Source organism: Neomonachus schauinslandi, chromosome 3 (genome assembly GCF_002201575.2).
Source record: "Neomonachus schauinslandi chromosome 3, ASM220157v2, whole genome shotgun sequence".
Classification (NCBI taxonomy): domain Eukaryota; kingdom Metazoa; phylum Chordata; class Mammalia; order Carnivora; family Phocidae; genus Neomonachus; species Neomonachus schauinslandi.
The window spans coordinates 15,236,821-15,263,155 of NC_058405.1; the positions used below are offsets into that span (position 1 = coordinate 15,236,821).

Sequence of the window (26,335 nt, forward strand, 5' to 3'; positions counted from 1 at the left end):
TTCACCTGGCCTGCCTTCCCCAGAGCTGCCCTCCTCTGCTTTGTTTGGCACCCTGGGATTTCGCCTAATATGTTGTTTGCCACTGAGTAGAATAGCTGCCTATTCTTTTATGGGGGTGAGAAGCCAGTGAAGATACCTGCACTTTATTTTCTGTAACTTTGTAAGGAAGGGGAATGTGCAGTGATGGGTCATGTGGGTTTCAAGAAAATTATTTGATTTGCTCAAGCTTCAGGAGTTGCTTGATTTTGGAAAGCCTGCTTGGCTGCTTGTGATTGTGAAGCTTTATTTTCATGGATTTGAGTGCATTGACTCTGGCTTAGGGTTTGGTTTGCTTGTGTAGACAGACCCTCCCGAGGCATTAGAGTCACCCCAGTCTGATGGTCGCCTAAGTTAATGACATTAGCAGGTGGAATATTGAATTTGCAGTTGGGAACTTCCTGAGTTTATGGGCAGTTGGAGAGTAAAGACGACCTCCCCCGTGTCTGGTCCCAGTGCAGCACGTGACGGCAGGGCCGTGGGCAGCAGAGATTTGATGGATGACTCTGACCACGCAGGTGTCCGCATTGTGTCAAGCTTCATTCTTCCCTGGAATATCCTCCCCAGCTTGACCTTGTTCTTTTGAATATGTGACACTTGGCCTCAATTTCCATGTTGTCTAAAAAGACTATACTGAGACTCCTACCAACGTCTGTAATTTTTGCTTCTTTAAATGCCCGTGGTAGTTCGTGACCTCCATCCTTAACTCATGGCTACACAGCACCTCACACAGGATTTGACAGAGAACAGAATGCTCGATTCTGTGTCCAGTTGAGTTGCACTAGATGTGTCAACCAGAATTCCAGGCCTAAGGGTAATTTTCTTACGAATATGGTCATTTAAGACCAGTTAACTTTTTTTGATTAGTGTCAGAGTAGTGTTATCAGAGGCACATGAACTCGTGTCAAATTCTTTTATTTTTATTTTAGGGCAAAATGGTGCAGAAGGGGACTTACACGGAGTTTCTGAAGTCCGGGGTAGATTTTGGCTCCCTTTTAAAGAAGGAAAACGAGGAGGCTGACGAGAGTCCAGCTCCAGGATCTCCCGCTTTGAGGATTCGGAGCTTCTCAGAGTCTTCTGTTTGGTCCCAGCAATCGTCCAGACCCTCGCTGAAAGATGGCGCGCCGGAGGTGCAAGCCGTGAGTTTTCCTCTTGACGTGTGCCCTGGTCCTGTCTGCTCTCAGTGTCCTCATGCATCTTCATTCTGCTCTGCACATGACCTCTTCATTGGTCCCATAGTGGATTCTAAGGTTCCAAGGCCTTGTTCCATGGACTTGGTAGAATTAAAACAGAATGAAGGGAGCAGGCCTGATCAGGGCTCTCCTTTGGGTGTTGGATGGAGAATGTCATGGGGCTGCAAGTTCAAGAATCACATCTCAGCCATCTTTGAAACCACAGAGGCCCGCATACACCCAAGGACATCCTTGGCTTATGTGAACCTACAGTGCATTCTATGTTCTCCAGATAGATGTGCAGAAATGCTCTGCATCTCCCTTAAAAATATGCACAGGTAGTCTTCAATGTCCAAACCCTCACAATCCAAATCTAGGAGCCTGGATGATTCTGATAAGGATGGAGATGAGTCCCTCACAGTCCAGACTCGGGAATCACTCTCTGAAATTCAGGAACCAAAGATTTCAGACCACTTGCTATCCCCTGCTATCCCGACGCCCGTTACTCTTGCTGTTTGAACTGTTTACTCTATTTGGCTCATATTTTGAGCTCCTAACTATGTTTTGTGATTCCATCATTGAGTGACACAAATAATCTCGGTGATACATTAGCTCCATATTCTCTTGTCTATTATTGTGGAATAAGCTTCTGCATTTATATGTGAATTGGGTACATTGTGCATGTGCCGGAAATAAAAGCAAAGCCATGCCGTAGTGAATGACCTTGTACAGACAATATTTCCTTTTTGCTAATAGATTCCTAGAAGTGGGATGGGTGGGTCCGATGATGAATACATAGATGGTTTGGCTAGATCCTTTTACACCACCCTTCTCCAGAGGAGCTGTACCATTTTGCACTCCTACCAGTGTATAAGATGGGCCTCTTTGCTCATGGCTTTGCCAACGGAGCGCACTGTTGAACTTTTGAAGTTTTGGGGTACATTATACAAAATTTTGTCTCTTACTGCTTCCCTTGTTTTTTCCTTTCCCTTCTCAGAACGAGAGTACACAGGTTGCTGTGTCAGAGGAGAGTCGTTCAGAAGGAAAAGTTGGTCTTAAGGCCTACAAGAATTACCTAATAGCCGGTGCTCACTGGTTGGCCATCGTGTTCCTCATTCTACTAAACATCATAGCGCAGGTAAATAAGGGCATTTATTTTGTTTTGTGGCCTCAGCTTGATGTTTACAGTACTGCTTTCCCTCTATGTATTTATTATTACCGTATTTTGCAGTCCACTTGGATTTGCATTGAAACGTGCTATCTTGGGGGACAGAGAAACTGAGGTTTAGTGGTGTTGCGTGTACATGACAGAGAGCTTCTAGAAAAAAAAAATGTTCTTTAAAGATTTTAATGTATCACCGAGATTATTTGTGTCACTCAACACACTTGATGTGTTGTGACTTGGGATGTTGGGCTTGGCATAGACCAGAGCTGGAAGAACCGTGTCCATTTTCCAGAGCCTTTCAACGGTCCGTTTGGGTGAGCGAGAGTATCGAGGTGCTAAGTGATGTGTGATCTTTTTGCCTCCCTGTTCTAGGTTGCCTACATTCTTCAGGACTGGTGGCTCTCCTATTGGTGAGTTGTTTCCGGTCGGATGCAAGGGGCCACCAAGTCAACAGGCACCTCTTTCCCCCAGAGTCGGGTGGAGGTGGATTTGTTCAGCCTCCTGTCCTGATCCTCCCTTACTTTCCCCAAAGAGAAAGAAAAACTAAAGTTCTTGCTGGTGGAGTATGACCCTCCCACAGGTTCTCCCCATGTCGGATCCTCGGACAGTTTTGAGAACTGAAAGTTGAATTTTTATAAGGTAGATGTACTCGAGGCCCTGCATGCTGGGAGTCCTTTTCCAGCATAAATCATGTCTCCCAAATTCAGGCTAATTTTATTTTTTCTTTTTGTACTTATCTAAATTCCATCTATAGTTGAAAAAAAAAAATTTTTTTTTTCCATTTTCCACAGGGCAAATGAACAAAGTGCCCTGAATGTCACGGTAAATGGAAAAGAAAATGTCACTGAGAAGCTTGATCTTGCCTGGTACTTAGGAATTTATTCAGGTAAAGTTTAATCATTCAGTTTATTATCCGGGAGTCTGAGGTGCTTACAATGAGCCTGTGTGAGTAACTAGGGCTTCCAGGAGTAATTCAGTAATGTCTTAACAGATTAAGAGTCTGAGTCGCATTTACTCTGTGAATTAATTAGAATAATTATTTTTAAAATCTACTAGAAGAAAGAGGTTGAATGAAGACTCTTAATTTGCTCTGTACTGGATTTTGGAAGTTAAACCAGGATTGAGCATTCAGAAAATCAGCCACTGGAAATTTGTGGCTATTGTCTATTCTAATAGGTTGCTTTAGCTAAATCTTATATCATTATTTGGATGGGCAAGGGGATTAGAAACGGATCCTCACCCTGTGGTTCGGATTGTTCCAATTCTGTCTGAATAAACCCCTGGCTTTTATTGAACTTGGATGAAGTCCTCTGGCAGCAAGGTTCCCCCACGTAAAAGCATTATGCCCTCGCAGGTATGCAAAGCTCTCTTCCCCATACTGCTCATCTCTTGGGCTTCACTAATTACTTAAGAGAGAAGCTAAGCAGGAAAAAATCCAGTGTCTGGGAATTAGGATTCCTTCTCTTTCTTACCTTGAGATCACAATGTTATCGTGTCCCCAACTGTGTGATTAATTTAACATTTGGCTTGCCAGACTAATATTAACACAGCGCTCTGTTTTCACAAGAGTGCTTAGAATATATGTGGCATCACATAGTTTTTAAAGGAAAGCCTCATCTAAAATTTTAAGTATTCTCACCGGAAACGCTCATATAGGCTTTCTGCATAGATAGACCAAGTGATCTTTGTGAAAACCTACTCACTGAAATTTGGTATTTATTTCGTGGATCACTTGCTAAGAAACCTGAACACCTGAGCCGTTTACCTTCCACATTGGTGGGCCATGAGAAGCCCAGAGGGAGGAAGGAGCAGTTTTACTGCACTTTAAAGTGGGATGGGGGGAGGGGGGCTCAGGAAAACGCCTGTGGACAGAGTTCAGGCATTTGAACAGCTTTGAGAGTCTAAACAACAGTGAGGTGTCCTCTGAAGGGGAAAAATGCACTTGATAGGGTCTTTATCACAGAAGTTACCCCTAGTCTGTTTAGCATTGGGAGTTCAGGAGATAGGTACTGATTTATGTCCTTAATAAAAATCTATAATTTAAATGATTACATTCATTTAAAAATGCTTCGTGTTTTTGTATAAAACACTTGGGGTGAGAGGGATTAGTGGCTCATGGAGATTATTTCACGCAAACCCAGATTTAGTATTTTCTTGCAATTCAGTTGAGAGATTTTCTACTTGACAATTAATATGGTATTTTCATATTCTTTAAAAGCCACCCTGGGTATTTTCTACAAAGAAATGGTACATCATTTCCCTCCGCGCCCTGTTTAACTCACATGCCGGCGTCCGAGCATACCACGGTTTTAGATTGTGAGACGTGTAAATAGTAAAACTTGAAATACAGAGAAGGGAAGATCAACTAGTTTTTATAATTCTCTCTTTTTCTTCTGAGTTGTTAATAGAACTTGTCATTGAATTAGGGAAGCCTAGCATGAAATTGTAGTTTACACCTGATTTTTTTTTTTTTTTTTTTTACATATAGTATCTCTTTAATGAGAGAAAAAGAAATTCTATTCTCCTTTATAAATGTATCTTACAAATGCATCGAACTCTTAAGAGAATCTATGGTGTTTTATGGAATAAAATACATAATATTTCTCTAACGTGCCCGACATGCTTTGGCATCGCTGAAGAAAGGACAAGTTCTCTGAGCGATGTTCCTTTCTTTCAGGTTTAACTGTGGCTACTGTCCTTTTTGGCACAGCGAGATCTCTGTTTGTATTCTACGTCCTCGTTCATTCTTCACAAACTTTGCACAACAAGATGTTCGAGTCCATTCTGAGAGCTCCAGTGTTGTTCTTTGATAGAAACCCAATAGGTAAGTCAGACACCAAGTTTTCTCAGTCAGTCGGCCTTGTTGACACAGTTAAGTGTCCGATCACATTTCAGCATTTGGAAACGGAGGAGAGGCTTGGGAGAAATGGCTATGTGTGTTGATTCCTGTTCTACGAAAAGCTCCACTAATGGTTAGCTCCTACCAGACAAAATCTGACTATGGGGTGGGGGGCATAGAAGCTTCTATTCCGGTGTTTGTGGAAAATAAATGAGTGTTCACTTTGCACATAGATCTGTAAGGGTAAGTTCTTGCCATGAGTGCACCTGGAGGTGCCTCCAGTCTGAGGCCTTTGACCTGTCTTGCTTCTGAAGGCAGCCCCCTGACCTGGGTTCCTAGGAAGAGTCAGTCCATCAACATCTGTTCCCACTGTTCAGGCTTTGTTTCGGCAGGAGATAATTGACAGGACTTGTCCAGGCAGGGAGGTGGGCTGGCTTGTTAACTAGCCGCGTGACCCAGGCCAAAGGGTGTCGATGCTGCCGGGCAGGCGAATCTCAAAGCAGGATGTTGTCGTGGTTAACAGCGTGGACTGTGGATCCAGCTGCTTGGGTTCAGACCTGGTGCTAGCTACTAATTGTAATCGCTGGTTATGGTTCTATTAATCCTCAGGTGCTAGTTACTTAATTTCTCTGTGCCTCAGTGTTCTTATCTGTGAAATGAGGATGCTGTATACTCCTCCCTTAGCAAGATATTGGGGGGAATAAGGGGCGCCCGGGTGGCTCAGTCGTTAAGCGTCTTCCTCCAGCTCAGGTCATGATCCTGGAGTCCTGGGATCGAGCCCCGCATCGGGCTCCCTGCTCGGCGGGGAGCCTGCTTCTCTCTCTCATTCTCTGACAAATAAATAAAATCTGAAACAAAAAAAAGATATTGTGGGAATAAAGCAGATGGGTACATTCACGGGGCTCGGAACAGCCCGCAGCGCCTGGTCAGCACCTATGGTTTCTTAGCCGCAGTGGGTTGGAACTTCCTCACCTGGGAACTGGAAAGAAGAGCTGCCCTACGTGCTTCACAAGGCTGTCACGAGGGTTAAATAAGACTGTTCAGGAAAGCATTTTGTGCATTTCATTCCACATGTTTGTTTAACTCAGGCCCTGTGCAGAACACAGGAACGGTGACCTGCAGAGGCCCCCACGAGTCTGCAGTCTTGTTGCAGCTGTGGTCAGAAAGGGATTGGGGGCCCTATTTATCTGATGGCCAGGAAGTCGCTCCACTTTGCCAGTTAATTTGAAAGCTACAGTCATAAAGTTTGGAGCAGTAAGTGGGACTGCATTTCTGTTATCACAGCCTCTGAACGCTCGTGGCCACAGTTAACCAGGCTCTTCCTGTTCAAGACCTGTAGGCTTCTCCACATGCTGATTTATTTATTATTCAAGGATTTGGGACGAGTCTAAATCTTCAGGGTCGCTAATCTTAGAGTAGCCCACTACTGTTTATCTTGCCTCCCCCCTCCCATGTCTGTTAGCTGGGCTTTCTTCCTTCAAGAAAATAGAAGCCCAAGTAAGGACACCAGAGATAGGCCTAGGTTGCCCAGAATGTTTAGGGGCCCTGAACTATTTACTCTTTTTGGTGGTAGATTAAAAAAATATATTTTTTTTAATTAAAAATATTTTACGTGGTAGATTTTACCATTTGGTTAAAATTTTTGTAGTTTTTAAACCACTGGGAAGAATAAGCAAAAGCCTTGAATTATGGCTCCTAGTAGACATCACTGATTGTATGTACTTTAATGGTTATATGATATTAAAAAACAACTCCCCGCTGGAGCTGAGGGGCGGATACGCTCAATTGTTAAGTTCTGTTAAATAGCCACATGAAGTGGATACAAGTGCTCGGTGTGATGTCGCGCCCCCTGAGTTACAGAGGGTCCTCTGAGCAGCATGGAGAGATGAGGAAGCACATCGTTCTCTTCTCAGTAATTTGTCATTCAGAGTACCCTCTCCAGGAGAAGTCAGTCCGTTTCCTATGATCCTGACAGCGTCCTGGAGTTTGGAAAAGAGAGGGTACAGGGGATAGTTTCCAGCCAGCGAGACTTGGGGTGGTGACTGGGGCGGCCGGCACCATAGCCTCGCGTGGATTTGCAGGTGTCCTGCTAGTGTTCCCTTCCATGGTTACCTTCAGTTCCCACTGTTGCCGGAATATTCTCGGTGACCCTGATCCGGATTGTGGAAATGTCTTTACATTTGTTCAAGGGTGCTCCCACCCCCGATGTACTGCCTCCCTCCCATGCCTCTCCCATCTTATTCATCAGTGGGAGATCCTTTGAATTTATGCAGAGAACTGAGCCTTCAGTGAAGGGTCCCGAAACTCTGGCTGCCCCATCAACATCCCAGGCTCACTGACTTGGATTTAGGGAGAAGGACAAGGTGAACCTGCACAGTGCATGTTTCTGCTCGGTAGCCACGTCTCTCTAACCACACCCCAGAGCTCTGATTTTTCACAAGGTTCCATCTCTCCAAGCTCCACGACTTCAGTTTCTCTCCATTTTAGACCTATGTGTGGTTGCATGAAATTTACTTAGCTTTTTTGCTTCTATAATGCACCATCTTATTACCCTCTGATTTTTCATAAACCAATCAATCTTCAGCTGTTTGGGTAAAATCTGAATTAGCTAGTGTGACATCTCAGAACGGCAAAAGCTAGTTTTCTTCTTTTTCCCTTCCTTCCGCTATTTTTACCCTTCCCTCCTCTGTGGATTTTGGGAATGGTATTGTGTATAGCCACACATTTTCAGCTGTCCCAGCATTTTGCACACATTCTGCTTGCACCTTGCATTGAGGAGTGCCTTTGTGGACGTGGTCTGCTGTGTGCGGCACCTGCCTCTTCCCTGATCAACATTTGTCTTCCACCATCTCCGTTCTGTCAGATCTTAATACATAGGTAACACAAATGCCAGGTCAAAAGGAAATCATTCAGAAATTAAGAGAGAATTTCTGTATTCCCTGTAAACCATGTTTTCCTTGGATGGGGTGAATTCATTTTATTTTTTTATGTCTGGCACAAGAGGGCAGCATGACCTACATTATTTCAGGAATATAATGTAAGGGCACCTTATTGCAAAAACCTGTTTTATTTTATGTTACCTTTTTTTTAATTTAAAGCTTAGAAATTCCATTTTTTATAGCTAGAGTCTGTATTTTGTACTGTTGATACAGAGTTTTAAAACCGCTGTTGTAATTTATTATGTTTGAGACATTGAACTCTTGAATAATGAATTACAGTGTTGTCCCAGAATATCTGGCATTTCAAACAAGGTCACTTGGATTTCTTAACTGACAACTTCTCGCCTAGTGCCTGGAAGAGGCAGCCGCTGACCTCTTGACTGGATATATATTCAGATTCCTTAAGGGTAGAATACGGTGGCTCATATGACATGAGTTTAGGGAGAAATAGGACCAGACAGTTTCTTCAGTTTCCTTCCACGCCAGCAGAGTCCGTAGAGATGTTCTAGTCTTGTCAAGTCTCTAGAATTTCACCCTTCCTTTTGGAGACAAGATGCATGGAGAGTTGTCCTGGTTCTTCATGCCTAGAAATGGTGACATAACACTTGGCTGAATGCATCGACCGCAGTGGATTTCAGATAAATATTTATTTGCTTCCCGTTTGTTAATTGGGCTTTTAGAAAGTGAGCCGCTGGGGTCGGTAGATGTTGGTGTTTGTTTATTCTCTCAGGGAAGTGCAGAGTTAATATTGGGTTGTGGACAGTGTGCTCATTTTATTTCTTTAAAGATTTTTATTTATTTGTCATAGAGAGAGAGAGAGAGAGCACAAGCAGGGGGAGCAGCAGAAGGAGAGGGAGAAGCAGCCTCCTCACTGAGCAAGGAGCCTGATGTGGGACTTGATCCCAGAACCCTGGGATCATGACCTGAGCCGAAGGCAGATGCTTAACGACTGAGCCACCCAGGTGTCCCCAGTGTGCTCATTTTACATGACCGGTTTTTCTGCAGCGGCGTGTGTGTTCCTTTATGGGTCCAGTCTCAGAAGAGTACAAACATATATCCTTTTTTTTCCCCCCTTACAGATTAAGTTAGGGCTAAAGTAGTACAAAAGGAGAAAAATAAATGTAGTAACTTTTTCTTTGGTCAATTTTATTCTCCTGGTGGGAAGTGCTTGCACCCAGGAACGTATGGAACGTGAATAGTGGCATAGTGAATAGTGAGAGACCTATTTGTGTGTCCTCCTAATCCAAAATCTAGGTTGCCCGAAGGATTAAGATTTCTAATTTGAGCGGGAAATGAGCCTCTGGAGATGCTTTCACAAATCTAAGCTATCCTGAATTTTGGGATATGCATGGGTAGGAGTTGAGCGTTGGGGAGAGGTGGGTGATGGAGGTTTGAACGATTGTTTTGTTTCTTGAAACTGGAAAGGGACACGTTAGCATCCGCTATAAGCTGCTAATAAACAACTCGAGGCAAAGTGAAAAGTGAACTGAAAGCAGCGCGGTGAGCTAATACTATCAGAAAAACTGTCTTGCTGGAGTCTTTATAAAATCAGTTGTCAACATTCTTGCTTGAAGAGTCCTCGGTAGACAAGCCAGATAATTGTAGGGATATCTCTCTGGTTATTCCGTTCAAATGACCACTGGAGTTAGTGCTAAGTGCATATTTTTAACAAGTATAATATTTCAGCACTGTCAAAATTACGTTGACGATAATAGGCCTGTTAAATTATAGCTCTATAAGTTAGGAGGGAAGATGGCTGTGCTTAGCACACATTAATCTATGCCTGTTCACACAAGTGATTCTGCTGAGCAGGTAGCATGTTAGAACAAGAAATACTGGTCCCAAAACCTCTGATTTATGGTAGGTGTTGTTTTGACACAGCATCGAGACGATTTACAAGGCAAGGCTTCGTGTTAAAATATTTCATTGGTGTCATCATTCGTCACCAACATAAATATTCAGTAGTGATGCTGGAAAATTGGTAATGTGCCCATTCATGCCAAATCACTGGCTGTGTTTCCTTTCAGGTGAGATCTGTTGTGGATATGGTTAAAAGAAACTATGGTTTTTCTTCCTTGAGAGCAGATGAGCTGTAAGAAATTGAGAGTAAGAATAACATCTATCCTGACAGCTTTCATGTACTCATCTTGCCTCGGTTGCTTTTAATTCTGGCTTAAGTCCTACAGGCTTGCTTTTTTTTTTTTTTCTTCTTCTTTCCTTGCTTGGTGCACATTGTAAAGAACATATTTATATGTACATTAGTTAAAGAGGCTTTTTGTGTTCAAAGGAAGAAGTTAGTCATCATCAGAAAAGCTTTGTTGCAAAACAGAAACACACATTTCCCCTTTCTTTTTTTTCCCTTGTTCATAATAACAAATGTAAGTGACTATAAAAGGAATAACACAAAAGATTGCATCAATCATAATGATTCTCAATAGCCGTATAAATATTGTTTTTTCAGGTTTGAATGAAACAGCTAATAGTTTTGAAGTAGGTGTGGTAATTAAATCCTGTCGGGTTGTCACATATTAAAAATCGTGTCTTTTCACATAACAATGGTTATGTGTACTTAAACTCTTATCAGGGTGATATTAAGTCATATTTCATGGGAGTTGCTTGTTTACTGCTAATGCTAATAGTGTCATAAAAGCCTTTGTTAGGAGTTTAAATAGTTACACAGTTACATATATTTGATTACTATTGTTATTTTGTCAGTAATCTCTGTAAAGGTGATTATTATAGCTCTTGTCCACAGCTGGTAAATATTGCACCATTTTGATATACATTTTTAATCTATTAGAATGTTCGGATTACTCTTTATTCCTGTTTTTTTTCCCTCCATAATAATCATACATGGAAATACAGCTTGTTAGTAACAGAGAAAGCACTGTTTGTGGTTGTCCAATAAAATGTTAAAAAGATAAGATTTGGGAAGCTTGTACCTTGTTCAAAGTGGTAATCATGTAATACCTCAGGAATTTGTGAGTATGACATTTTACTTGTGTTCTTTTATGTCCCAGTAGAGTACATATTAAGTGATATGTCTATCATAATATAGAAATTCTCCACTTCATTCTGTGTTTGTGCTATGATGTTAATACTCCCAAACTCCTCAGTTTTCATTAATTTCATATTTGTGTTGCCTCAGTTTTCAGCCGGCTTGGAGCTAGGCAGTCTTTGGTACTCATGACTTTCCTAGTGTATCCCAATTTCTTGTGTTAGTATGCTTAGTACTTTGGCATTCCCTTAGGGGTGTGTGATTTATCTTAATTCAAATACTGTTATTTAAAGTACCCCCGCGCCCCAATCACAGGCACACGACAACTTCAACTTTGTAGTTCTTCGTGACAAGTCAGAAAACGCATCAAAGTATCTTTATGACACAGTTTATCACTTTTGTGCAACCATTTCAAGAGAAACTGGAATAGTATTTCTGGGCCAGTTTCAACAGGAATAAATACTGATAAATACATATGAAAGCGTAGTGCTCTGACATGAGGTGGGAGCAGGTGGAAATTGGCTGGATCGAAATTCCATATGGTTTTGCTATATATAGTCCATTGATCCCCCTCAACTATTTGACTTCGTAGCTCTTCTGTGACACCGTGGGGCTGAACTTCGATTTTCATTTTATGACTGAAATCTTCATCTTCTCTTATCATTTCTTCCCTGCCCCTTTACTTTAAACATTATCATTTATTTTGACATAAAGAAAATGGAGAAAAAAAAAAAACCCAGATGTTTACAACAATGAGCCTGTGACATTTTATTTCACATAAAGTTTTAAAATTTGGTTATGTTTTAAATCACATCTTTATAGTACTTGTCCCAATTATGGTTAAATTATAATTTAGGTAATTATGTGTTGACTGCCTGTCTCTTCTCTTAGCCTTGGGGCCCCAGTCCTCATAGAGCCCGTCTATTATGTTATTGCAAAAGCCTCTGAACCCAGGATTGGACACTTTGTAGCTGATTAGTATTTGTTGGCAGGATAGAAGAAGGGATGGTTTCAGGAGTGTATTTGCATCTCCCAGTGCCACGCCCTTTAAGAACAATGCAACTTTAGAGTGTTGAAATAGAATTCGAGCCTTTTTGTGTTTACACTCAGTGTTTATATTAACTTGAACCCTTCCCTATTTATTTTCCAAAGTAGAATTTGTAATAGATTATTTATGGTGGACTGTGTTTCTGGGTATGTGATGGCACGAAGAGAAAACCGTATACATGATTGGTTTTTTGGTAGCTGTGGTTCATGGAAGTACACCATACAAGGTTCCAACTTCTCCTGTTACCTACCAGTCAAGGAAATGAAATTGCCAAACACCTAATGCATTTGCTTGGGGTTTCGTTGAGCACTGAAGACAAATGTTAGCACTTCAATATTTAGTACCTGATAATTTTACTTCCTGCATTTTATTTTATTTTATTTATTTTTTTTAAATAGATTTTATTTATTTATTTGACAGAGAGAGACACAGCGAGAGAAGGAACATAAGCAGGGGGGGTTGGGGAGGGAGAAGCAGGCTTCCCGCTGGTTGTAGGTTGTGGTCCCAAGCATTGGGACAAAAAGTCCCTATTTTCAAGGCATTTGCAAACTTAAATATTTGCAGACAATGGATTATTTCTAAAACAGCCGATTCCTCACCCCCTACCCCCCAAAGGCTATCCAGTGTAAGTATTCAATGATTCCATATAGGAAAGATACAGATTCAAAGACTGAATACAGTTGTAGAGCAGATAATCTTGATTCACATGTACTCACAAGACACACACACATGGCCCTGTGGTATATTTCTTTTTCATAACCAATTACCTAAGTCATTGGCCTTGATTTCATAAAATTTCCAACAACTGTTTTCCTGGAACTTCAAGACCAGTTGTTTCAAAATGAAATCACAGGAGTTGGAGAGAGACAGGAATTTAGGAAACAAAAGTAAGTGATTTACTTAAGATAATAACCTCTAAGCTTACAGCAAACCCAGCCTGGCTTTTGACCAGGCTTTTGATGATACTCAAATGCTCTCCTGACCCATCAGGAACCATCTGGGTGCTAGAGCTCCTCTCTGGAAAGTACATGAGAAAGAAGGAAGTCAGTCTTTAATAAGTATCGACACACACTTCTCTTGGGCTTTTAGAAGCGTGTTACTGATGCTTTTTTTTTTTTTTAAACATTTCATTTATTTTACAGAGAGAGCGAGAACAAGCAGAGGGAGCAGCAGAGGGAGAGAGAAGCAGGCTGTCCCCGCTGAGCAGGGAGCCCGATGTGGCGCTCGATCCCAGGAACCTGGGATCATGACCTGAGCTGAAGGCAGATGCTTAACTGACTGAGCCACCCAGGCGCCCCAGAAGCATGTTACAGGTGCTTTGCCAGTGGATAGAACATAAGCGATGGCAGCTTTCTCCCTGAGAATGTTGTCATGAAATCATCCATGATCTGTTGAGTGTTCTTTTCATTCTTAGTAACCAGGATCAATCTTTTAGAAATCTCCCCCTCCTTCAGGTGGAAACTCTAACATCTAGAAAAAAAAAGACAACAGGCTTCAAAGAACACTTTGAATGGAAGTTTATTAAAACACTGTGGTTTAAGTGGAAAGCTATCAGAAAATCAGGTTCTCTGTTCTGGAAATATTTTCCTTTCATTTCTTTTCTGCATTTGCATTTTAATAGATTGTATCACATGGGGAAATGTTTCAACCTCTTGAACACCTGGAAAGTCTATTTTAGACTTGTTATGTGTTTAAAAATCTTTATCCAGACATTATTCCAAATACAGTCATGCTCTTCATGATAGGAACATCCTGCCTCCAGGTCTGCTGTTGGCCAAAGAGTGCTCTAGAGCCATGTCTTGTTAATACATCAGTAGATGTGTATCTGCTCTGGTTGATTTTCAGCTTAAGTCCCTGATTTTTAGGATGTTGAAATCAAGAGTTAATGATTTTGATTTGTCTCTAAATTTTAAGTGGAGGTTTCTGGAAGTATTCTTTTGGTTCAGTGACTGATCTCATTCTTGACCCAGTTTGAGGCATGTAATCAAAAAGAAATTTCGAGAGTGGTAAGAAAAACAATGCACGTGCTTTTTAAAAAATTTTAATTCCAGTGTAGCTCGCATCCAGTGTTATATTAGTTTCAGGTGTACCATATAGTGAGCACCTACTTTTTGTTATGCATCAAGGTATACGGACAGATACTGCAGTGTATGTGGATTTGTGCTTCAATATATATTCTCACACATAGAGTTCCATATGCCTAGATCACAGCGGTGCTTTGCAATGTAAGAATCATGGATTAATTTTTTTCATTACCATTAAATATTTAAAAGTAGATTAAGAAGGAAGTGGTTGCATTCTTGTATATAGTCATTTCTTTTAGAATTTTTCTTCTTCTGTTAGTGTCAGAGTGGCCTGGGCTCATTAAATTTATTTCCTTTGGGGGAACTATAAATTCATTATTTTAACTTTTTGGAGAATAAAATGGCAGAAATTTCTTAAAATTATTTCTCATGCTAATATAAATCTTCTCTCTATTCTCCCTCTTAGCATAAAAATGAAAAGGGAGGGACGCCTGGGTGGCTCAGTCGGTTGGGCATCTGCCTTCGGCTCAGGTCATGATCCCAGGGTCCTGGGATCGAGTCCCGCATCGGGCTCCTTGCTCAGCGGGGAGGCTGCCTCTCCCTCTGCCTGCCGCTTCTCCTGCTTGTGCGGCAAGTCTCTCTGTCTCTCTCCCTCTCTCTGATAAATAAATAAGATCTTAAAAAAAAAAAAAATGAAAAGGGAGTCAAACGTTGTTGAAGGGGTTCCACCTGTAAGCTATATTATAGACAGAAGTATTTGTTATTGGTGCTAACTTTTCACTGTTGGTCTTGACATAAGTCCTATATATGAAAGGAAAATAAATGCATATTTCAAGATGATGAGTAATCAGTGTTACTAGAAAATTGTTTTTCCTTGACTCAAGATTAAATAAATAGTTGTTGACATAAATAGCCAGAGTAATAAAAGGCAACACCTGTGTAATCCAGACAGTGGTTTCTCATACCATCAGATAAGCTGCTGTTTATTAACGAATTGTCAAGTCTTTAGCCCGGGTAAATAGATTTATCATACATTAGGGAATTCTAAAAATTGAACGAAGAAGCTTTAATCCTTGATGCCAAATGTTCTGACCACTCATGTCTTTTTTCACAAAGGAGACACTACAGGAATGTGATGCTTAATTGAATTGGCCTTCAGGTATGTCGTCTTGGTTCTTGCTCTATCAAAGTAAATTTTTCCTAGATCAGATTAGGGTTTGACATTTTGGGTGGCAAAATGAGTATCTTCTACGTTTTGAATAAACATGGGAGTATTTTAAAAAAATAGCCCAGGGCGCCTGGGTGGCTCAGTCGTTAAGCGTCTGCCTTCGGCTCAGGTCATGATCCCGGAGTCCTGGGATCGAGTCCCACATTGGGCTCCCTGCTTGGCAGGAAGCCTGCTTCTCCCTCTCCCACTCCCCCTGCTTGTGTTCCTGCTCTCTCTATCTCTCTCTCTGTCAAATAAATAAATAAAATCTTAAAAAAAAAAAATAGCCCATCTTTTCTCTCCCCTGAATTCTTACATCCTTACATCAAGATCCTCTTGACTGAAGAAGCACAGTTGTCTTAAACAGCACTGCTGAAGGTTGGGGTGTGTGTGTGGGTGAGAGAGAGAGACAGAGAGAGACAACGTTTTAGTTAGTGTGACAACACCAGAATAAGGTCCATACTGTTGGATTCCATTGAAGAGATGTAAAGCTTAACATCTGAAAACCAACCAGCAAATAAAGTGACCTTTGATTTTTAATGACACCAGTTTGAATGGTTTTCTTGTATTTCCCAATAGTGGTTTTGAGCCAAAGTATAATTCGGGCTCCATGGTCAAGAGAGCAGACTTTGGAATCAGCCTCCCTGAATGTGAATCTTAGCCCTGCCACCGACAAACCTTGGCTGACTTACTTCACCTCTTTCTGCTTCAACTCTGTCTATACAGTGGGGATGGTAATAGGGTAGTAGAACCAAACTTTTTAATGTGAGAATTAAGAGATTTAATAGATGTAAAGCATTGAAACCAGTGCCTGCCATATGGTTGACATTAATTAACTTTTGACTATTTAAGTGACATGTTGACATTTTAGAGGTTTGTTTTTTTTTTTTAAACAAAATCCAAATGCATATGCTAATTTTTATAAAACTGTGGGGATGGGGAATGGGGTGTGTGTTTTCCCAGATGCAAGGAAAAATAGGTAAGTGACCAAAACTAACAAGCCACAAAACAACATGGTTTTTTTTTTTTTTTTGGTTTTGTGTTTGTTGTTTTTCATTGGGGCTTAGCTTCATTCCAGAGTTCATTTTAATTTAATTTGGTTTCACAATGAGAGCTCAATTTTGCATATAAATACCAAACATCTGGTTTATTTTTTGTTTAAAAATGATATGGCTGAAGTTTATTACAGAAGTCTATTGTATAATTAAGGAAAGATAGTTTAAATTTATAAAATAAGTTCTATTTAAATGGAACATTGGAATCTTTCCAGGGAAGTGGGTATACTTCTTGGGAGTAGCAGGAACTTATTATTTTAAAAAGTGCTATAACTGGTCAAAATGTAGAACTTCTCTGTATTCACCTTTTTCAAAAAGCGTGAAAAATGACAAATTTCGTAAGTGAAAGTTAAAGTTGACCTAAGGCAGTTTTAGATTGTCAAGCCTTCAAATTTTATTCATGGGATGTTTTTAGAGACATTTTGTGGTTTGTTCCCTCCAGTTAATTCCAGGCAATCCTTCTGCATTTCTATCAGATGGACATTCTGATACTTCAAAACTTCTTGCACAAAATACGGTTAAAGCAGCTGGGGAAGAAAATGAGATTCTGGGTTAGTTCTTATAAACTGTAGATTATATATTTAAAGCAGTTGAAGGAATAATAAACCCACAGAACAAATACAGCTCTTCTATGTATACTGCCCAATTAGCATTAATAAACTGACAATTTAAATGCCATAATTTACTAGCTGGTCATAGTAATGTTGAGGTAAATGAAGAAATACATAGTTTTGGGTGGAGAGAGCCAAGTGAAGATAGAGCACTTACTGGTTGAACACCTGTCTGCCAGGTAGCTGTGTTAGTAGATAGGTAGCGAGCGCCTAACTAGTCCTGAGTCTTCGTCTTTATTCAGCCTCCTGATGTCTGAGAGGGCTCTCCGCTCTGAAATTCAATGGGTCTGTTGTCGTGCAAAAGTCACTTAGAAACAGTTTGATAAAATAGAAAACCAAAAGAGGTTGTCAAGACTCAGAGGGTTTTTATGACCCTCCATTCCATGCACCCTCCAATGTTTTAAGGGCTCTGTTCCCGTGGAAGCGGTGTCGTGTGTTGGCAGTTACAATCCCGTGGTTTATCAAATTGAGGATCAGCCCAAAGTATGATACCTTTGGAATGCTTCCCTATGTCTTGTCATTTTATAGCAACATCGTAAATTTATTTGACAGTTTCAACTTCTCAAAATCCTGTCCCTTCCATTGTCTCATTTCATCTTCAGAAGCAACAAGGCAACGAGGAATCTGCACTCTCTTAAGCTTCTAGAGCTTGTACCCAGCAAATGCATGCTCGTCCTCGCCTCCTTGTTCACTCCTCTTGTTATTGTCCTCATTGGTTATTATGTGGGAACCGTAGAGTTACGGTGCCTGTAATTGAAAATTAAGCACCAGATTGCTCCAAATCATTAATCAGCCTACAGATTATAATCAGCATACAGATTATAACTAAATATTTATTAAGCATTTCCATATGCCAGTGTGCTGGGAATTTTGTATAAGGGAACCAGATACTGTATTCTGAATTCTCCATGGGCATTTTCTAAAGCTATGTCATCCGTTCCCTATGCATTATAATATTTTACACAATAATGGTAAGCTCTTCAGGTCAAGGTGAAATTGTCTTGCGTATTATTTCCTATGAAATGGATGTGGACATCAAGCTAATCAGAAATTTTTTTTAAATTTCAGAAAATTTGCATGACCTGGACAGTCCATCACATAATACAGGTGTTATGAGGTGTATGCAATCATTGGGTGTGTGTGTATGTGTGTTGATATGTAAATTCTAATTTGAGTTACAAATATGAGAGTAAGAAATACTTCAAAATTTGTGGTCTTCACCTTCCTCATTCTGTTGATTCAGCTTTTATATGCTTTTTCTTGCTTTTATCCATTTTCAGGAGGATTTAGCATTTCACAGTGAATTAGTCCAAAATGGGGGGAGGTGGATGTTGGGAAAGTTACTGTTTCTAAAAACCAGATGATCACTTTAACCTCTTCTCATGGCCCTACATTTTTAAGAGACTTTCACTAATACCTTGTCATGACTTTGTGGTTTGTTTTTGTTTTTTTCCATACAGCATATTGAGTTGATACATTTATATTGCAGTATGATTGCTATTGTGATGTTAGCTAATGCTTCTATTATGTCACATGATTATTCTTCCTGTGTCATGAACAATTAAGGTCTAGTCTCTTAGCAATGTTTACTGTTTATAATACCCTTTTGTTGTCTGTAATCACTGTACTGTGTATTAGGTCTCTAGGACTCGCAAGTATGTACCCTTAGATCATGCCCCCACCCCCGAACCCCCCCCCCACCTACCATTTTACTCACTGCTTTTATAAGTTCAGTGTTTTTAGATTCCACATCTAAGAGATGTCATACAATATTTGTCTTTCTCTGTCTGGCTTATCTCACTTAGCAAGATGTCCTCAAGGTCCATTCATGTTGTTGGAAATGCAGGATTTCCTTTTTTTTTTTCATGGCTGAGTAGTATTCCTGTGTGTGTGTGTGTGACATCATCATACATTCATCCGTTGAGGGACATTTAGGTTGTCTGGATACTTTGTTGTGAATAAGGCTGTAATCAAAGGAGTGCAGATATCTCTTTGACAGTCTGCTTCATTTCTGTCATAACTTTAAAGTTTTTATAATTTTATAGCTGATCATATGTTAGGAAAATGTAAGCTCTGACATTTATAGTACTTGGTTTTATAAGAGACAACTTGGGATCATGGGATTGTAGTAGGCCCTTCTTTGCCATTCGGGTCCTTAGGGGAAGCGAAAGCAATATAGCAATATATAACAATATAAGTTTTTAATAACTTAAAGAGGACTCAGAGAGAAAGAGTAGTAGTTCTTAAATCCTGTCATATTAGAAGTACTGCTAACCATTCCAAAATGTGTGCAGTCATTTGCATGAAGACAAAACTACCTTTACGTAGGCTATGTTGGAAATGCAGTTCAGTGTTTAATAGGGCTCATCTTGACTTTGAGTGGGAGAATAATATGGTTGGTGGTCTTGGTTGCTGGAGTGGATAGAATGGAGTTCCGGAAAGTTTCCTGCAGGGAGAACCATAGCAAAATGACTTCAATATTGTAGGAATCCCATCCAGCTGTCCTATAGATAGATACAAAGAAGCTGGGGGTTTGGGGGTGTGATAGAAGAATGGGTAAATTCTCCTTTTGGACATTTTCAGATAAACTATCCTGCTAAGTTCTGTGGTTCAGTACCACACTTGTCATGGGTTTAGAACTTAAGTTAACAATAGCCTGGAGCCTTGGATGTATCAATCTCAATGAATCCTACTTAAAGACACATTTTATTGATTCATTCAGGCTTTGGTATGTGGTTCACTTTTTAGATACTTACCCTCCTCCATTCGCAAATTATGGTAAAGGGAAAGACAAAAAGATTCTTCCATTGTGTCTTACTGCCTATGTCTTAATTCTTTTGCAGTAACATAGAGTTTGCTTTCTTCGTTGTTCTCCACAGAAGTTAAATGACATTTGGAAATTTGCAGGAAAATGGTATCTAGGAAATCTTACTACATTACAAGTTCAATATTTTATAGTGAGGTACTTTTTTGTGCTCATTCAATTTATTGCAAATAGTGTAAGGACAGGATTTAATCCTAATTTTAGCCATCTTTTGGATTTTTGTCGTTGTTGTAAACTTGGGTGTATAATGTAGATGCATCACTCTTTCCTTTGTTCCTGGGAGAACCTGTTTCCAGTGTCCTTTATGTTTTGATAGTCTTTTTAAAAAGTCAGAAATGTGGGAATATGTTTGCCGAATAAAAGTCTGCCATTTGCTGTTGTGGGTGTGGCCGGCTCCCGGGGATGACTGGACCAGCTTCACCTTTGTTGGGTTTAAGGAACACAAGGTTGTGGTCCCTTTACTCATGCTCTTGCCTGTAAGGTTCTTGTCAAATATTGGCTCAAACGTATTAAGGTTTGTTTATCAAAAATGTCGTTAGTCTCCCCCCATCGGCATCCTGTGTAATACGCACGTTAGTCAGCAGAGACGGTATACGGAATTTTATATGGTATAGCCTGTGTTCTCTCTTCATATTGCACTTCTGAGGAGTCTTGCGTTCTTTGACTTTTGAACCTTTTTGTTTTTGTTGTGGAGTTTGAGGACAAATGCGAGGCAAAAGCGATTGGCTGATAAAGAACGTATCCAGACAAAACGCTGGAGAGACAGAGTGAGACGTAGGCGAAGAGCGAGCTGCCCTAGAAAGTCCAAGGGTGAGGAATACTGTGTTTTGACCTGAGGAAAGAAAATCGCTCCATTGGACTCTCTCCTCCATTCACGTTTTGATGACGTCTCACGCATTTGATAGCTCAACCCATTCAGCCTTGAGCCGCTTGCTGCCTCCATGTTGTAGCGTCTTGGTGAATTAAAGCTCTCTTCCTCCTTTCTGATGAAAATATTAGCAATTTCAGATTTGTGACTAGTGGATCGATTCAGCTCGAAGGAAACCTTCCAGTGATGAGCAACATGACTTTTCATCTGAGGCCTGTGGAGTCGGTGGCGGCCAGAGAGGTTGGGATCCTGCAGTGATTTTTGCTTCATTACAAGCCTATACAGGTATTATTTAATGCAAGCAAGTTTCGAATGCTGGTAAGGAACACAGTTAAGGTCATGGTCTGAAAGGACTTTGATGTCCTGCAGAAGCCTGATTTTCCCTAATATGCATGAAAAACTTGTGCAGTATAGCTCTTAGGAGATGCGTATTTGTTCGTGTAGGTTACAATAGCACACGTACCTTGAGAGTGATGGGAAATGGTGGGCAGAATATACATTTGGAGGGAAAAGGTGGGGGGAAGAAGTAGTATGCAAAAATTAGCCATGGAAATCCATAAATGGCAGGCCAAGGATATTCTGCAATTGTGTCAGCTGGGTTTTACCAGGAACAATGGACAGACACCAGATCCTGCCCATAGAGAATTTCTGATTTAAGTTAAATGATTTCCTTAGAGATTTCAGACCCTCTTCCAGCCTTTTCCTCCTTACATTAGAAATTCCTACTCTCTCCTTAGTTCCTGGATGTTTAAAGAACATGTATGAAAGGCCATTGTTTGGTGTGCATCTTTTTAAATTGCCCACAAAGAGAAATGCATATTGGTTCTTCAGTGCAAATACCCTGGTGCAGCCTTTGGTATCCTGGATTACTGAGATGGTTTGCAGTTCATTTTGTTGACTTGTGCAGGAGAGATGTTTTAATTCTGTATTAGGTTTTATGACCTGGCAAATTCCTTGGGTAGGAATAGCTGACCATTAGACAGTCTGTGTTGCTTCTCGTTGAGAGGCTGTGGAAGATCCATGGACTGCCCTGGCCTCCCAGCAGCCTGGAGAACAGAGACCATCCCTCCCCACAGTTGGGGAAATGTGGAAAGGAGTGGGCATATCCATTATGCAGGCTGGTGGGAGTGTGCTGGGCTAGTGATGATGTGTTAGAGTTCTAGTGGTTGACATCCTGCTAAGGAGACACTTAGGAAGGAGAACCTGAGGCAGGGCTGAGGAAGTGGGGCTTTTTGAGTGGAGCCAGGAGAGATGGGGCGGGGGGATAGTTGAGGAAACACTCAGAAACCGATTCAGGTGGTGGATCACAGAACAGATCAGAATGGGCGCTAGAGGCCAGGATGTCAGCCTGGAGTCCATGAAAAGTTTTCCTTCTGGCTTGCTGCCAGCCTCTTGCCAAGGGGCGCCATGGCACTTAGGGGGGAGGGTGGGTCAGTATTGATGCGATTAACCTCTCAAGTACTCAGCGCCGAAATCTTTCCCTCTGGAGCAGCTACCATGATGGGGAGTTGTTCAGGTAGGAAGTGAGCTTTTCAGGACGACGCTGGCTGCTTAAATATCTGGAAGCCGCAAAGAAGGGATTTAGAATGCAGAGCAGGATGAGTTCTTCTTCTCTCTGTTGAGTGTAGACCGTTTCTGAAGATTGGGCCTGCCTTAAGGCGGAGGCAGACTAGAACTCTGTAAATGTCCGTGTTGTTTCAGGGGGCTCACTGCCCCGTCAGGCACGGGGGGCTCCGGGAGCTGGAAGGATTCCTGACCACCCCCCCCCACAGGTTGCCCTTATGCTTTTGTGTCGGGGCCAGGTTTCTGGGTTGTAGCTGCCACAGGAACAAGCTTGAACACCCTTCTTATTTTGAATTTGACCAGTGGTTATTCTCCCCGACCCCCACCTTTTATGGACACCTGCCTTTTGGTGACCCCTTTCATCATTCCTTTGGGCGGTCAGTGACAGCTTGTCTCAGTATTGGTCTCTGTTCTTGTAACGACGGTCTCTCATTGCCCAACAGGGCAAACACTAAAAATGCGGCTTTCTGAACACATTCACGTACCCTTCCATCCATCTGTGGAGAAATACTTACTGAGCCCTTAATCATGAGTCGAGCACAGTGTCCCCAAAACCTGTGTGTCTTCTGCTAGACACCGCGTTAGTAACCATGTTAGCATGGCTGTGGTCGGCATTGTGGAGGAGGCCCAGGGGACCATGTGGGTGTCCAAGGAGACCTGAGCAGGTTTGAGGAGGGGCCGATGGTACGGCGTCTCTGGAGGAACTGGTGAGAGAATGAGTTGGAGTTACCCAGAAGTGGGAATGCTGGGGGCTTGGGGGTGACGCCGGGCCTGGAAACCTGGAAGGAAGGCCGCCTGGCTGGTGCGCGATGAGCGCGGGCAGGAGCGATGGCGGGGCTCAGCAGCCCCAGGCCAGAGTTGAATCGTGCAGTGCGTGTGGAGTGTTTTTAACCCCCTCTCTAGAGCTATAAGGCAGTGTTTCTGTTTGGTAAAATGCCTGATCCCACGCCTTTCTGTGCTTGCCAAAGCTTTGTCTCATCAGGGGACCTCATGATGGGGTAGGACAGAATATCCCCGGGATTTTTCTTTTAACTTTTGAAGGTATTTTAACATGCCACCATGTTTGTTACTCTGAGTCCAGGTTCACACTTGAACCACAGGATTTGTGGCCAGTTTGATTTCTTTGGTTTTAATTTGATTGTATTGAGTATAACGTGTGTTCTCACCATTATTTACTGTTCGTTGTGCCTCATAAAGACGCAGAAACTAACTTTTCCTACTCTACCTTTGAGCAGGAAACTATTACGTGATGACTGAGGATCGGTCCTTGTGTACGCTGAGTTTGATATTCCAGAACAGGTTAACCTATTGTCCAGATGTATTTTTGTCATAGAAATAATGACTCCTACATCACAGATACTCATCGACCATGGGTTATTTAAAAAGTGAGTTGCAGTAATGTTTTGGTTCTGGAATGGCATTTACCTTACATCTTTGTGGGGAGGCAGCTACAGGGCATCAGCAGCTCCACTTTCCTTTGGACTTACAGACTGAAGCTTTCTACACATTGTCTTCGTGTCAGAGGGGGTTTATCACGAGGAAAGAATAGGACATTTTTCCATAAAAATAAAAATGCTGTTCAGTGGTGGTTGCCCCCCCTTCCCTGAAAAAAAGAAAACTTTAGTGCTTAATCAGGGTTCCAGATGTTTGTATGTATTTATTTATTTGGATATTTATAGTGTTTTCTGTCAAGCAGTTTGCCTCCCTGGGTGCATTCCAGAAATTTTAAAAACATACATGGCAAAGCCACAAAGATCAAAGACCCGTGTCTTATGAACTCTTCACAGCACTTTAGGCCAGTCCCTAGAATGATTTATATTAAAAGAACTGAGTCAGAGCTGTTGGCAGCCACATCATGTTTGGAGGAATGTTTCAGATGGGGACCGAAGAACCTGGTGAAGAACCTGTCTGAATTGGGGGTTCTTCCTCTTTCCTTTGCTGAGTGTGGAACATTTGTCCTTCTTCAGCACCAGGATTTCAGTCGGCTCACCGGGGCGTCTCTGGGCTCTCATATCTCCACATCTTTTTGTTGATGTTTCTATTATTCCTTTAAAACATGGGAATAAATTATTGCTCTACTTTCCTTGAATATTATTAGTTCTACTACATAGGATTTTTAAAGACTGCTATTAAAAGTATGAGTCTCATTTTTTAGATTTTAAAAGTCCGTATTATCTACCATCTAAATGGAAAACAGCGAGATTTTTTGTAGTAACACATTAGTGCTGCTGTGACTAATTTCTCTGAAAGAGGAAGCGCCTTGAGCAGTTGAGGCCTGACTGGGAATCAGCCAGAGGCGGGACCGCGCGGAGGCATTCTTGTGTTCTGAGCAGGAAAGCCTCAAACTCCAATGGCCTTCTCTGATGCAGTTCTTACCTGAATGTTTTAAGGATCGTGGATTTGGTTTATCGAATCGCTGGTAAACCAGCAAGCTGGTTCCTTGCTGCTTCTCCTCTGGCTGGGAGCCTGGGGGGCAGGAGTGGGGGAGGACGGGGTAGGCAGGTGTGTGAAGGGACAGCTTTGGAAACAAAGTCTTGCCTCCCTTCATGCCTATCCTGAATGATGCCTGCAGTGTTCTCTCCAGAGCCAACCATGCAAAGTCTAACCCTGGCCCTCCTATCCCTCACCCCTGGCCCAATTCTGGTCTCGCCTTTCCAGAAGTCTGTGGTGCTTTCCACCCTGCCTCGGGAGCCTTTTCTGCAATAGTAGCACACAGTTCTAGTGTCGGATGGTGCTGACCTGGTGAGGTGTTTGCAGGTCGGGCATTTGGCAGCCTTGCTCCTGGGCACTCCCCATGACTCATTACATCTCCAGGTGTGTGATTCTCCACCCTCTCTTGTCTCCTTGGTGTGTCGACCACCCTGAGGGTTTGGGAGTCGAAAGGACTTTGACTCAAGGTCGGTGAATTTAGCTCAAAGGCCTACAGAATTCTCTGTCTTCTCCAAGTTAGGATATTTGGAGAGGAACCTTTTTGCCTTCAGTTGGAGGCTGGCTCTCTCCTCTGAGGAATCCAGCCTCGTAACTTTAATAATTGAACTTGGCTTAGACTCCCGATGCTACCAATTCATGCTGGGAATACCCTCGGAAATGCTACTGTCTGCCCAAACCATAGTTACCCAGCATTTTTTGTTTTTTAATTTGAGATCTCCTTTCTCAATAATAAAAGCCTTACTATAAAATCAGAGAATCATTTTTCCACTTAATGAATTTTGCACTAAATTACATCTGAAGGGGCGCCTGGGTGGCTCAGTCATTAAGCATCTGCCTTCGGCTCAGGTCATGATCCCAGGGTCCTGGGATCGAGCCCCACATCGGGCTCCCTGCTCGGCGGGAAGCCTGCTTCTCCCTCTCCCACTCCCTCTGCTTGTGTTCCCTCTCTCACTGTCTCTCTCTCTGTCAAATAAATAAATAAAATCTTAAAAAAAAAATTACATCTGAAAGATCACGATATGCTGGCATTTATTTGTTTACATATATTTAAAGATTTTGTTCTTAAGTAACCTCTACACCCAACAAGGGGCTCGAACTCAAAACCCCAAGGTCAAGAGTCTCTGGCTCCACCGACTGAGCCAGCCAAGGAAGGACCCCATGATATACCGACATCTAAAAATCCATCGTTTTGATTTTTGCAAAATGTATTTTAAAACACAGGTTGATTATTTAACTAAAATAGAAGCTGCTTTCATGACCTAATGTTCAAAAATCTTTCAATTCTGAAAACTAGTTGGGTATTTTTTTAAACATAGTTTTTTATCAGGGCGCCTGGGTGATGCAGTTGGTTAAGCCTCTGACTCTTGAGTTCGGCTCAGGTCATGATTTCAGGGTCGTGAGATCGAGCCCTGAGTTGGGCTCCATGCTCAGTGTGGAGTCTGCATGAGATTCTCTTTCCCTCTCCTCTGACCCTCCCCACTGCACGTACTCCCCTCCCCCCCGCCAATAAATCTTTTAAAAAAATAAACCTAGTTTTTGTCCTTTATAGCCATGAG

General features: G+C 41.7%; 1 protein-coding gene across 3 annotated transcripts in view; it reads left to right on the forward strand.

Moving 5' to 3' along the window:
- The window catches only part of ABCC4 (ATP binding cassette subfamily C member 4), a 239,879-nt gene that overhangs the window by 104,568 nt on the left and 108,976 nt on the right, over nucleotides 1–26,335 (forward strand). For 2 of the 3 annotated variants that reach the window (XM_021695986.1, XM_021695985.1), the window contains exons 15-19: nucleotides 966–1,175; nucleotides 2,206–2,346; nucleotides 2,746–2,783; nucleotides 3,165–3,259; nucleotides 5,051–5,197. In XM_021695986.1, the coding sequence (XP_021551661.1) occupies nucleotides 966–1,175; nucleotides 2,206–2,346; nucleotides 2,746–2,783; nucleotides 3,165–3,259; nucleotides 5,051–5,197 (631 nt within the window). The remainder of the gene's footprint in view (nucleotides 1–965; nucleotides 1,176–2,205; nucleotides 2,347–2,745; nucleotides 2,784–3,164; nucleotides 3,260–5,050; nucleotides 5,198–26,335) is intronic. The other variant, XM_021695987.1, reaches the window with a different exon arrangement.